The sequence below is a fragment of the Halichoeres trimaculatus genome, unplaced genomic scaffold (assembly GCF_033239565.1).
Source record: "Halichoeres trimaculatus isolate MK-OKI-2021-1 unplaced genomic scaffold, fHalTri1.1 fHalTri1_scaffold_1, whole genome shotgun sequence".
NCBI lineage: Eukaryota > Metazoa > Chordata > Actinopteri > Labriformes > Labridae > Halichoeres > Halichoeres trimaculatus.
Genome location: NW_027437179.1, coordinates 15,785,919 through 15,797,574, shown reverse-complemented (window position 1 = coordinate 15,797,574; position 11,656 = coordinate 15,785,919). Strand labels below are relative to the sequence as shown.

The 11,656-nt window shown below is 39.0% G+C and overlaps 2 protein-coding genes across 2 annotated transcripts; one reads left to right on the top strand and one right to left on the bottom strand.

Annotated features, from left to right (window-relative positions):
* Positions 1-326: 326 nt before the first annotated feature.
* Positions 327-5,583, bottom strand: traip (TRAF-interacting protein). The gene is made up of 16 exons (XM_074666196.1): positions 5,356-5,583; positions 5,039-5,156; positions 4,896-4,953; positions 4,700-4,783; positions 4,478-4,517; positions 4,269-4,396; positions 4,084-4,178; positions 3,605-3,718; positions 3,434-3,521; positions 3,253-3,342; positions 2,407-2,495; positions 2,132-2,287; positions 1,951-1,996; positions 1,768-1,872; positions 1,621-1,671; positions 327-561 (listed from the first exon to the last, which is right to left on the bottom strand). The coding sequence occupies exons 2-16, from the start codon at positions 5,134-5,136 to the stop codon at positions 454-456; spliced, it is 1,350 nt and encodes a 449-aa protein (XP_074522297.1). The 5' UTR covers positions 5,137-5,156; positions 5,356-5,583; the 3' UTR covers positions 327-453.
* Positions 5,584-6,108: 525 nt separating this feature from the next.
* On the top strand, positions 6,109-11,386 carry mon1a (MON1 secretory trafficking family member A). The gene is made up of 6 exons (XM_074666182.1): positions 6,109-6,246; positions 6,722-6,873; positions 7,832-8,215; positions 8,316-9,081; positions 9,279-9,426; positions 10,284-11,386. The coding sequence occupies exons 2-6, from the start codon at positions 6,750-6,752 to the stop codon at positions 10,422-10,424; spliced, it is 1,563 nt and encodes a 520-aa protein (XP_074522283.1). The 5' UTR covers positions 6,109-6,246; positions 6,722-6,749; the 3' UTR covers positions 10,425-11,386.
* The last annotated feature ends 270 nt before the right edge of the window (positions 11,387-11,656 follow it).

The window sequence follows — 11,656 nt, the reverse complement described above, 5'->3', positions numbered from 1 at the left end:
CAAGCTTAAACCCCTACAGGTGAAACTTCACCTGTAGGGGTTTGAGGAGATGGTTTATAAATAAATATGAAAAATAAATGGTTGTTTTTCAGAGAATGATTATAGAAGATGACCACATTCAAAGGCTCCTCAAATCAGTCAGCTTTGTCCCTCACATACAGTGACACTCACAAAAGAACAACAAAAAAAATAAGCTAATCAAGATTTACACAAACACGTTCGTTAGTCCAAGTCGACATGAAAAAATACACACAGCAAGAATGTTGATGTTGCCAAAAAGCTCAGCCTGTTTTGGCAGGCTTATGGTCCGTTACTGCTTTTCAAAAAAAAGCTGAAATGTGGGATCCTCCTTACAACCAAGTAGCAGAACTGCTGCCAGGCTGGTTATTAGTCCCACACAAGCACAGACGTGCCACCCCACACGCACGGGTATCTGACCTTTGAGGTCAGCACTCACTCAAGGAAGCTGTCCAGAGTCAGGCAAGTTGCAACTTTTGGTGGTGGTCTGGACACTTTTTTCCTTTTCGCTTTCATGAGTGGACGAATCTCTGATAAAGGCGACTGCAGAGAAAAAGACAGTTAAGGAATGTAGACGGTCACATGAGTCACAGTTAGGATAAACACTCAATCAAGACTTTTAAACTTGAGTGAAAAACTCCTGAATAAATATTTTTATTTTGGGTTTTCTAGCTGGGACTGAAGGAACCAGGTAACAAGGAACAGGTCAAAAAGTTTTAAAGAGGTGTTTAGTGAACTTGTAATGCAGTATTTCAGGGGTGGCCAACCAGTCAGCGACCAAGAGCCACAAAAATTACTGTGGTACTACAAAGAGCCACGTCACACATGGGTCTTACAAACACACTTCCTCTCACACATAAACGAAATGTCATAAAATGAAAATCAATACATTTCCAATTTTCAAAGCAGGATTTATTGTGTTTGTGTGTTTAAATTCGTACTAGAGAAGAGAAACTGAAACTTAAGTATCAATGTGTACACCCATATATTGATAAACACTGATCCCAACGTTGGCATCAGTATGTCAATATTTTAGATTGATCAGCACACCACTACTCATAACTATATATGTATTTTTATGAATGGATTGAAGAGCTGCACACTGAAAGGCAAAGAGCCACATGCTGCTTGCAAGCTGCAGGTTGGCCACCCCTGCAGTATTTGCACATGTTGCTGAGAGCTATTAGCATGAACACTGATCATTTTCGAGCCAGCTGACACGTGTGCTTTCAGTTTGATATCTGAACTCTGATTGAAAATATCTGTCACTTTACTGCCTCTATTCTCCTCTTTTAAGATAACTGAATCACAGCCTCTCCCATCACCAAATGGGAGACAGTCTAGAGCGTTGTTCAAAGATGATATAAATAATCTACTAAAAATATAAATAACAGAATTTCTTGATCAAACACATGAACAGATGGGCAAATAATTTCAGCTTACAAATTGTATATGTAAAGTATAGACTGTACATTCATGTTGACAGCCAAGAGGAAAAGTCACCACCACCATATTAAGAGTTTTACCACTAAAAAATGATGGTTTAGTAATGTAAATCCTTAAAAGTTTGTTATTATGTTCTCAGTTACAGAAAAAGGATACAGGTTGGATGAATTTTGTGCGTCCTCCCAAACCATCATAACCAGTTTTTACCTGAAACAGGAAAAAAAAAAGAAAAAGAAGTTATCAAACCTTTAGAATAAGCAAATTGAATCTTTAAAACATTTAAGCACAAGCTGGGGTACATACGGTCCCGAACTTCCTCTGTGGATCCAACATGCTACCAAAGGTCTTCTTTCTGAAGAGGAGGGAGTTCTTCATAAAAGGATCCATGAATCCTTCTTCGTCTTGAGCCTGATGGAGGATACATTTTAATGGGCATGCAATCCAGGTATGGACATGGACCTGGTTGAGGGACATTTATAGACCTACCTTGCTATGAGCTGAACTTCTTTCAACATGTTTTAGAGCTGAAGATCTAAACGGAGGAAAAAAACGCCATGTTACATAATGTCCAGTATAAAAGGCCTTTTGATTTTTCTATTAGAAGAAAAAGATGAACAGGGCTAAGACCAAAACACTTCTTCCCACGCTCAGCTGTCGTTTTACTTACACTGATGGGTTGAGACGCATCTTCTTTGATGGTACCTGTGTCGGCCTCTTGGCCACATCATCCGGTGTTGTGACTTCATAAGTCATGTTGAGGTCAATATCCTCATCACCTGAAGGCTGGTGGAGATGAGGGTGCTTCAGCTCCATTGGGGCTGGGCTGAAACACAAGAAAAGAAACTCTTCAGTAAATCCCACACAGGTGTGTGTGGGATGTGTTTTATGAAAGACAAGTCAAAGCATGAAGATTTTTCTCCACTGGCTGGGAGTGAGACGCACCTTTCAAAAACAAGTCGACTCAAGGCTTCGTTTGTCCGTGTGGGGGTGCTAAGAGTCTTTTGAAGAAACTCCACTTTCTTCTTCAAACTCTGTGGATGCACAAACATGCAAGATTATTATCATACTAGATTATAAATAATTTCCCAGTATCGAAAGATCAACCTCAATCCAATTCAAAATGTAAGGCTGTTTAAAATATGGATAAAAAAAACAACATAATTTTGAGCCTTTTTTAATTCAATTGAAAATGGTGCAAAGTCAGCATATCAAATGTTTAAGATGTTCAAACTGAAAAACATTCATTCTAAACTTAAAGCCATCAACACCCATCAAAACAGATAGGAGAGGGACAATAAAATACTTAAAGGTGTGAAACGCCCCACCAGAAAGCCGAGGCTGCATGAATTAAGATTTCAACAACTTTTATAATAATGTTCCTCATCATAAAACAGAACAGAATTTAGGTTTATCATTGATAGTCCCTTCCAAAAACTTGTGAAATCAGCAAAATTTGTGAAATCAGTTTGATGCTGCATCCACAAATGCTGTGGAATTAAAACTGTGAGATGTAAAGAGACAACTGTAAATAAACTTGATCCAGAATCACAGACTTCTCTGGACCTGAGCTCAAAATTTGGCATTTGTATGAAAGCAATGAACACCACATCCTCTGCTTTAAGATGATGTGTGATCACATGGCTTATAATCAGCACACAAATCAAAAGCCAGCATCCATGGTGGGACACACAATGACCACATTTCATGTTAACCAACACATTACACAGCACCCCATTTCTTATGACACTGAGGCTGTGAAGTTATATTTAGAAGAAAAATTTTCCTCACAGAGATCTCTTTGTCAGCGTCGGCCAGATCGCTCTGCAAAGACTTCATATCCTCTTTGGTTTGATTCACCTCCAGTGAAGCCTTGTGTAACTGAAACAACAAAAACAAAGACTTGATTTCAGATTTTTCAATTTCAATGATAGATTTTTCTGGGTAAGGCCAATTACTGACAGATAGTTACCTTGTTGTTTGAGGAGAGCACTTCTCTCTTCAGCTTCTCACTCATGTCATTTGATAATTTTAGGCTTCCTTTAAGATTATCATACTCTCTGGAAAAGGAAGAGAAGAATTTTTACAGTAAATAATATATAGAAATGACTTAAAAAAAAAACAGCACCAGTGGCCTCCTTACTTTTTGAGTGAGATGCAGTAGATGGCAAGCTGCTCCACCGCTGCCTGACCAATGCCCATATCTGTGATCATGGATTCCACCTCAGCTCTCTGGCCCTGCAGCAGCACCTCCAAGCTGAAGCAAAAGATGTACTATTAGAGCACAGCCCCAGCACATCCATCTGTTTCAATGAAGAAACTTTACCACACAGAGCTTCCAGATATTTTAAAGAAAAGATAATTTCTGTTAGAAAAAATCTCTGGGTGCTGGTTTCACCCAGTGTTTAAAGTGCATGCCCCACTTAAAGAGTCCTTACTGCAGCTCCCCAGCCACAGCTCTGTGCTAAATGATTTTCCTCACTCTCTTACCCTCATATTTTTCTTTTTTTATTATTATTATTTTTCAATTGCAATACTTGCTAGTTAATAAAAAAAAACCAGATTATTTATTCATGCAGTGACTGACTTTAAATATGCCTGCACTTCAATAAGCACAGATACCTTTCAAAGGTTTTCATTTTGGTCCTGAGCCGTCTGGCTTCCTCTTTCGCAGCCTGAGCATCATTGTGTTGAGTCTCTAGGTATGTCATCTGTTTCTGTGAGGAAAAATAACAGTACTGTCTGTCAGAGTCCATTATGGGCCAACATGGAATGTGATTTCAACCAAAATTTATCAGTTGACTTACTCTGAGAGCAGAACAGAGCATGTCTTTCTCCGTTATCTCTTTCCGTACACTGTCCAGGTCTCTCTTCTGCTTATCCACAGTGTCCTTCAAACCATCAACCACCTTCTGCTTTTCCCGAAAGTCTCGCTCTGCAAATTGATCGGAGAGGTGAAAAGGGGCACCAGTTGTTTTTAAGCAAATGTGCATAAAAACTTTAATACACTTTTTACCTTTAGTGCTTAAAAGGGCCCTTATCCTACCAAGCTCGTTCTGTAAGAGGATAAAACACAAATTGTGAAAAAATACACTTCATATACAGTTGAATCAATGTGATGTAAAGACAACAGACTATTTTATAGCATATACTGGACTCTAAACATCACAAATGTAAACATTTGATCATGCGTTAACATACAGACTCTTATGGTGTCATGTGGCTTGAATTGAAGTACCTGCAGGCTTTCTGGGTCCACTGTGTCCTCCTCCTCTCCACCAATGTCAAAGAACAGCTTACTGATAATATGTCTTGTACTGACCTGTACACAAAGGACAGTAGTATCCAAGTTATTTTTAATGGACTGATTCATTTCCACCTGTGGTAAATGAAAGCAGACAGGTGTCTGGATATATAAGTCACTGCAACATTACCTGTTTTCTGCATTGTGGACAAGTTTTAGTGGGGGCCTTCTGAAACCACAAGAGCAGGCTAAAAAGACAAATATGAAAACATAATTTAAAGCAAATGGAGATACATTACATTAGTTGGTGTTTTAATTGAGTCATCAAATTACCATTCATAATGAAAGGTGTGCCCGCAGTGGATTGCAGCAACATCCTTGGAGTGATCGAAAAAATCCGAGCAAATTGTGCAATAAGCTCGGATAGGCATTTTACTCAACGAGTGTCAATCTGTTATAAAGAAGATGAAAAACCACGTTACTCGACGTAAAACTGTATACATAAAAACATTATATATTTAACACCGTTAAAATGTGATTGCAACGTAAAAATGGTGTAACCAAACACGTTAGTGGCCCTGTGGCCCTAATAAACGTAACCTCTTAGCAATGCTAACACAGCTTAGCTTAATGGACGTTGCTATACTTACAAAACAAAGATAGAAGTTAGTTACAGAGCCATCCTGAGCTGAAGTCGATGATCCACATTTCATTGAGGATTTCACTTAAATTGGTAGACGAAGTTCCAATAGATGGGCTTAATGCTAAACATAAACAAATTGAAACCTCTACGCTGCTGCTGCTGTGCTTCTACTTCCCGCTGTACGTTCAAACGTAACCCCGCCCCCAAACTGTGCGTTCAGGTGCTGCTCGTAAACGTTGGTACAATAGTCCAATAAATATCCAATTAGCTATAATATATATATTCTCTGCTGAGAGAAACTACTTGAAGTATTGTTACACGAATTTTACATGAAACCTATCACACTTTTCTCAGAGATTCATCACTGAATCTGTGGGCTCTGTTCTCCTTAAACCTCAACGGTTTGAACAGAATAATGAGGGTTACACATTAGCACATTGTGGAATATTTATATTATGCAGGCTTTGATTTATACCCCCCAAATCCCTGGAAGTTTTCAATTTTTAATATTATTCTGAGCACTAGCCGGCTTCGTTGTCTCATTTCTTCTGTCCCTGAACGCACCATCAAGTAAAAATGATAAAATATATATATATTAAAAAAACCCGTCTAGTTGCGGTATTATCTATTAATTTCCTGGAACATTTTGAAACTTTTTCATTGTTTATGTTAATTTTTTTTTAAATTTATAGATAATTTTCAGTTTTTCAGAAAACTGTTAATCATTGTACTACATATCCCACAATTCTTTCTTCCGCAATCGAGCAGGGCATGTCGACTAGCAAAGAAAAAAGTACTCTTGCACTGTCTCGTCCTTGCTTGTTAGCAAGTAGCTGTGTATTTGACAAGCGAGTTGTGGATTAATACAAACATGTGTAGACGGCTCCGGAAATGAAAGGTAATACTTTAGGAGTTTATTGAACTGTCACACTCGCTCTTTGTAAGAGTTAAGGCGATAGACCGCACTCAGCTAACTGTTAGCTTCAGATGCTGTTGATGATCTGCTAAAGTTAGCGATCAGAGTAGCCTTTAAAGTCAACCATCATCATGCCTGGGATGGATGGGTCTCATTCAACAAATATGTTTCATAAAAGTTTGGTGTTAACACGCAGTTGGTGTTATACCGCATCAAAAGTCACTAAATTATTCCTCCAGTTGAATAACACTCTGTAGCACTGAGGTCGATAGGCGTTTTAAAAGTGTCATACAGCATTAAAAGGGTTAAAGCCAAGTAGTAAAACTTAATGACTTGGAGTCATGCTATTATAAAAATGACCTATAAGCACTGTCTGATCTTTGGTCTGTCTCAGTCACTTCGAGTTGAATTGCAGACCCATAACAATGTAAAAGTTTCTGTTGGACTTCGCTGGTAGGTGTGCGTCTCTTCCGTAAGTAGCCGCGATGGATGGAGAACCCCGAAGGTCGGCTGTGTCGTGGGAGAATGGTACTCTGTCTCCTGGGGACCACCTCCGCTCCGATAGGGCGGATAGCCCAACGCCAGGTCTGGTTGAGGGAACTGAACCAGGTAAGTCGCATATCTTCAGGACTTCTTGCTTCTTGTAAACTGACTGATCCTGGGAAAGCAGTGCAACTCTGATGGCAAGTCATGATCACCCAGGATTGAAAAACTGTAGAAAAGTGATATTTTTAGCAGTGAATGACTGGTTTAGTTTTTCTACTTCTGAGTCCTTACTTTGCACTCAGAAATTTTAAAAAGGAAAGTGCTAAGCTCTCCATTTTCTCAAGATTTTTACCGTCATGCTTATTTTCTGTGAAAATTACTGAACATCCCATATGTGTACAGTACACAAGTATAGGGTTTACTGTAAACCCACGTCCCTAATACTAAGACACAGCTTCTAGCTGGGTTGATCATTCGGATGCGAGGTATTCATAGTTATGTCTCTCCTTTAAAAATTTCAGTGTGGCATAAATTACCTTTTTGAATTTTTAAATTGTATTAATCTTACTGAATTCAACCAAACAGCTGATTTTCTGAGTATGTCAGAGAATAAAAGGGTAAAAACGGGACCCTTGTTAAGAGATTGTAAAAACTTAACACATTGCTGCTGTTAAAAAAAAGATCTTTTTGTTGTTTTTGTTGGCCCTCCTTTGAGTGTTATGTCCTCTGCCGATCAGTCTGTCTTTGTGTTGAATATTTTTAATGATGCTTAAAAGATGAAAAATAAAGTGATGTGGAAATCATCACAAAAGGAAGATTTATGCCTTTGTGGTTTTTAACCAGAAAAAAAAACAAACACTTGAAAGATGAAAACTTAATAGATTGTTTGGAAAATATGTACATCTGGTTTGCTGCATCATGGGAGAAACTTAAACTTGATCTTTCTGTGGTGTGAACAGGTGAATGCTGTATTAAAACATCCTGGCCAAGCCAAGTGAAAACACAGCTTAGTTTTTTTTTAACAGTTTCCTATTTGTCACTTTCACTTCCATGCATTATAAATATCCCTGTATGATTGTAGGTGCTGGTCAGAAGAGTGCTATGTTTGTCCGTGCACAGTCTTTTGAAGATCTGACTGCTGAGACAGAGGAGTTAATTCAGAGGGAGGCTCAGCTGGAAAAACCCATAGAGTCTGCTGAGGAGCTCGAGGTGATGGTGGGAGAGAAAAGCATAGAGGATCAGCACAACAACGAAGCTGCCTCTGAGAGCAGGACTAAGGAAGAAGATGTTTCAAGTGAGGCGTGGAGAAGCCACAGAAAACATGTGTTTGTGCTTAGCGAGGCAGGAAAGCCAATCTACTCCCGCTACGGCACAGAAGAAGCTCTGTCCAGCACTATGGGGGTGATGATGGCCCTCGTGTCGTTTGTTGAAGCAGAGAAGAACATCATTCGCTCCATCCATGCAGGTCAGTATACACTTCATGAATTAAAAATAAAAGAGGTAAAAATGGATTTCATAAAAATTAATTGATTCATGTGAACGCTGTAAACATTTTTATGTGACAGATGGCTGCAAAGTGGTATTTCTTGCCAAGAGTCCTCTGGTCCTAGTGGGTGTGTCCCGAACCTGCCAATCAGATAAGGAGCTTCTGCGAGAGTTACAGTACATCTACTATCAGATCGTCAGCCTCCTCACCCTCACTCAGCTCAACCACATCTTCCAGCACAAGCAAAACTACGACCTGCGCCGCCTACTGGCCGGCTCAGAGTATCTCACTGACAACCTGCTGCACCGGCTAGACCGAGATCCTGGTCTGCTGCTGAGCGCCGTCACCTGCCTGCCTCTGCCCAGCTCCACCAGGGATGTGGTGTCATCAAGCCTACAAGCGGCTAAAGCCAAAAACCTGGTGTTCTCCATCCTGCTGGCGGGGGATCGCCTTGTCACCCTGGTGAGGAAAAAGGATCAGTTCCTGCACCACATAGACTTGAACCTGGTCTTCAACCTTGTAGGTTCCTCATCGTCCTTCCGGGAAGGTGAAGGCTGGACGCCAATCTGTCTGCCAAAGTTCAACACTGCAGGATTTTTCCACGCTCACATTTCCTACCTGGAGCCAGCCTCTGATCTTTGCCTCATACTGGTATCAACTGACAGGGAGGACTTTTTTAACATGTCCGACTGCAAGCAGCGATTTCTTGAGAGGTTAAACAAGCGCAGCGCCTACCAGGCCCTGAAAGAGGCACTCAAATGTCCAAGCTACTGTGTGGAGCAGGTCGGCATCCCAGAGCTGAGGCACTTTCTGTACAAATCAAAGAGCTCGGGGCTGTACACCAGGTGGGTAAGATGTCCACTGGAACATGTTTTGAGTTACCCTTGCATGGAGTCTTGTGTGTTATTTTTAATACAGAGGCATGCTGTAAGTGTTGAACGTCATTTACTCTTGTTCTTTATTTACTTACCAGAGTCTGTCTTAGATGTGAGGAATCAAAACCCTCCTTTTTTTAATTATAAACTCTTTATATACTCTACAGCCCAGCATTTCCCGTAATTTACCAGACTGATGAGGAGCAGGAAAGGCTGATGGGATTGTACCAGGACCTTCACAGCCGCTTGCATCATCCAACCAGACCTCTACGCTCCTTGTATCGCTGTACTGAAAGTGAAAACCTGAATGCATGGGTAAGCCTGGCTCTGTGAAGTAAATTTAATTGTCACCCTTTTTGATCAGTTGACTAAATTACTGAAAACAACTTGGAGACATCAAATATTATGTAAATGATTCCACTATATGTCTGATAACCTGAAATGTGAGTAAGCACAGGTATTTAAGAGCATATGGCACTAAATCATCTCAAGTGTAGAAGAACGTGTTACATGCGCTCACCGCGTTTTTTCTCTACTATGATCTGCATAGAGCAAGTGCATGCTTGTTCATAAAAGATAAAAAAAAAATCTTGTTTTAATACGAGGTATTAGTGTTAAGAGAAGGTAGTGCCGGATTTGGAGTTCTACACATTTAATACAAACAGAGCACAGTTGTATTTGATTTTTTTTTTTTAACCAGGATCAATTCAGTTTTATATCTTTTTGTACTTAGCCTGTTCAATCCCAAAATTTCCCCTGCAAAATAAATGCATGCATTTAATTTCATAGACCTCTCCCAGAACACAACAAATGTTTTTTTTTCATATATTGTTATTATTACAATTCTTAATTGTATTATTTTTATTATTATTATTATTATTATTATTATTATTATTATTATTATTATTATTATTATTATTATTATATTTCTTTTTTTAGAAATAAATTTAGTTTATTATCATTATTGTATTATTATTATTATTATCATCAATTTTTTTTATATTCTTTCATTTTAAGACATTCCAGAATTTTTTTAAAAAAAGTGTGGCATTTATTGTGGCCAGTGGGATTTAATGGAGTAACTGGCATTTGGAGTCTGAGAAAAGTCTCTTAGATATTTAAAACAACACTCCCCTCTAACAAATGTCATTTTCTCTATCTTGTTTTTGCAGGTTACAAGTGGCTTCGAGCTCTACCTCTGCTTTAGTCCTCTGGGGACCAAAGCCCTGGCCGTCTCTGCTGTCACCAAGTTGCTGAAGTGGATCAGGAAAGAGGAGGATCGCCTCTTCATCCTAAGCCCTCTCACTTACTGAGTCTTGGCTCATGGAGCCTGCGTTAACAACATCGCTGAATGATGCACCGTTCAGTTCTGTGTTGAGAAAGGCTGTGGGGGCTAAGCTTTATTGTTGCCTTTAGGTTTGTATCTAACTTAAAGATTTATGACCAGGTGGATGGTGGTGCATTCTGGGTGTATTAAAGCTGTACTTTAGCTGGCTAGCTTTTACAACTTGAAACTCATGAGAACAACAAATGGGAGAAGCTTGATCTGCATGGACAACAGAACAAAAAACAGGTGTTTGTATGCTTTTAACGGTGTGATAAGTACATCATTATTTTACTGAAACGGACCTATTGAGCCTCTCAGAATAAGATAAATGCTGCCTTTGTTTTCAAATGCTATGCTTGATTTTTACAAAAATCAAGAATACATTTTAAAAAATTAGAGGACTGGAACAAATTAAGGACCAGCAGAAGAATGACTTCTCCTGTTGTAAGACATTCTGTTAAAATATGACTGCAGCACATTCCTGCATTCTCTTTACTTAAAGACCAATTACTGTATGAAACATCATGCACTTTTTATGCAAAAGGCACTCCATGAGCAGTGTGTTTATACATCTGTAACCTGTTTACTGCTGTTATTTTATTTGTAAGATGTGATATTAATGTGACTACATTATGTTCAGTAGTCTTAATGTGTCCATTAGAAGTTTTCTTATTAACACATAACAGTCACTATGACTAGAATCCGATGGAGAAAAATGCTGTGTAATATTTTATTACTTTTTTCTAATCAAAGTTTGCTGCTTTCTTTGGCTCTTGCATTGCTAAGGTAGTCTAATGTTGCAACATCTGCCTCCACTAATCATGCCTTAAACTCATGCCTTAAATTAAGTTTTTTTTTCCCAAAGCCAATAAAAAATTATGATATTGTAGTTGCAGGTTTATGGCTGCTTTGCAATTGAACAATTATCAAGTATGAATAAATAAACAAACACTGTGTAATGTTCTGTGTTTGGGTTTACTCTAGCATTGCTGTCAGGTTTATGGCAAAATGACCATTTTGGTGCCTTTGTGGTATCAGTGTTAGAAAACACTCATTTGTTTACTTAGTGTCTCGTATCTATCTGCCAAATTTATTACAGGATGCGTGTTTATGGTGTACTGTCATTCAGGCCATAAATGTACAGTAGGCCATCATAGGACCATTCAGTAGGCATGCCGGTCTGTTGCCAAAACAATAAGGAAGCACTTGAAGCACAAT